Source organism: Octopus bimaculoides, chromosome 23, assembly GCF_001194135.2.
Source record: "Octopus bimaculoides isolate UCB-OBI-ISO-001 chromosome 23, ASM119413v2, whole genome shotgun sequence".
NCBI lineage: Eukaryota > Metazoa > Mollusca > Cephalopoda > Octopoda > Octopodidae > Octopus > Octopus bimaculoides.
Genome location: NC_069003.1, coordinates 24,671,858 through 24,672,477, shown reverse-complemented (window position 1 = coordinate 24,672,477; position 620 = coordinate 24,671,858). Strand labels below are relative to the sequence as shown.

General features: G+C 32.3%; 1 protein-coding gene across 1 annotated transcript in view; it reads right to left on the bottom strand.

The window, feature by feature from the left end:
- Positions 1–253: 253 nt before the first annotated feature.
- The window catches only part of LOC106880553 (tyrosine-protein kinase SRK2), a 59,772-nt gene continuing 59,405 nt past the window's right edge, over positions 254–620 (bottom strand). The window contains exon 11 of the mRNA XM_052975909.1: positions 254–518. Coding sequence (XP_052831869.1) covers positions 313–518 — 206 coding nt within the window. The 3' untranslated portion in view covers positions 254–312. The remainder of the gene's footprint in view (positions 519–620) is intronic.

Genomic DNA, 620 nt, shown 5'->3' with positions numbered 1-620 from the left:
ATATATATATATATATATATATATATATATATATATAAATATATACACACACACACACACATATACAAATACACACACATGTACAAATACACACACACACACACACAAACACACCCAAACACTCATGCATATCAAACTGTATTAATGACCATGTCTGTCTGGGTGACATCGAATGACCTTTCTAGCTCTCTGTCACCATTTATTTTTCATTGTTGTTGTTGCTGCTTCACTAGTGCTTTTCTGTCTTTTCACATTTTATTTTCGGGTGGCTTTTTGTTGTGGTTTTCCTTCTTGTTTTTTTTTTCACAATTTTCACTCGGTATAATTTTTCTCTGAAGAGACCAGGAAGTCGTTAAAGTGAGAGAAAAGGTAATCAAAAGTTGGTCGCATTTCCGGTTTCTTGTTCCAGCAGTTTAACATGACTTCATAGTAAGTATCTGGACAACTTATAGGCTCTGTTGGTTTTGGCATTCGATATCCATTCTCAATCTTATGCAATACTGTTTTCCCAGGATATTCTATTAAAAAAAAAATAATAATTTAGAAAATCAAAAAGTTTAAATTTGAATCAATTAGGAGGAAAAAATATAAAAACATTTACACATAGGCGCAGGAGTGGC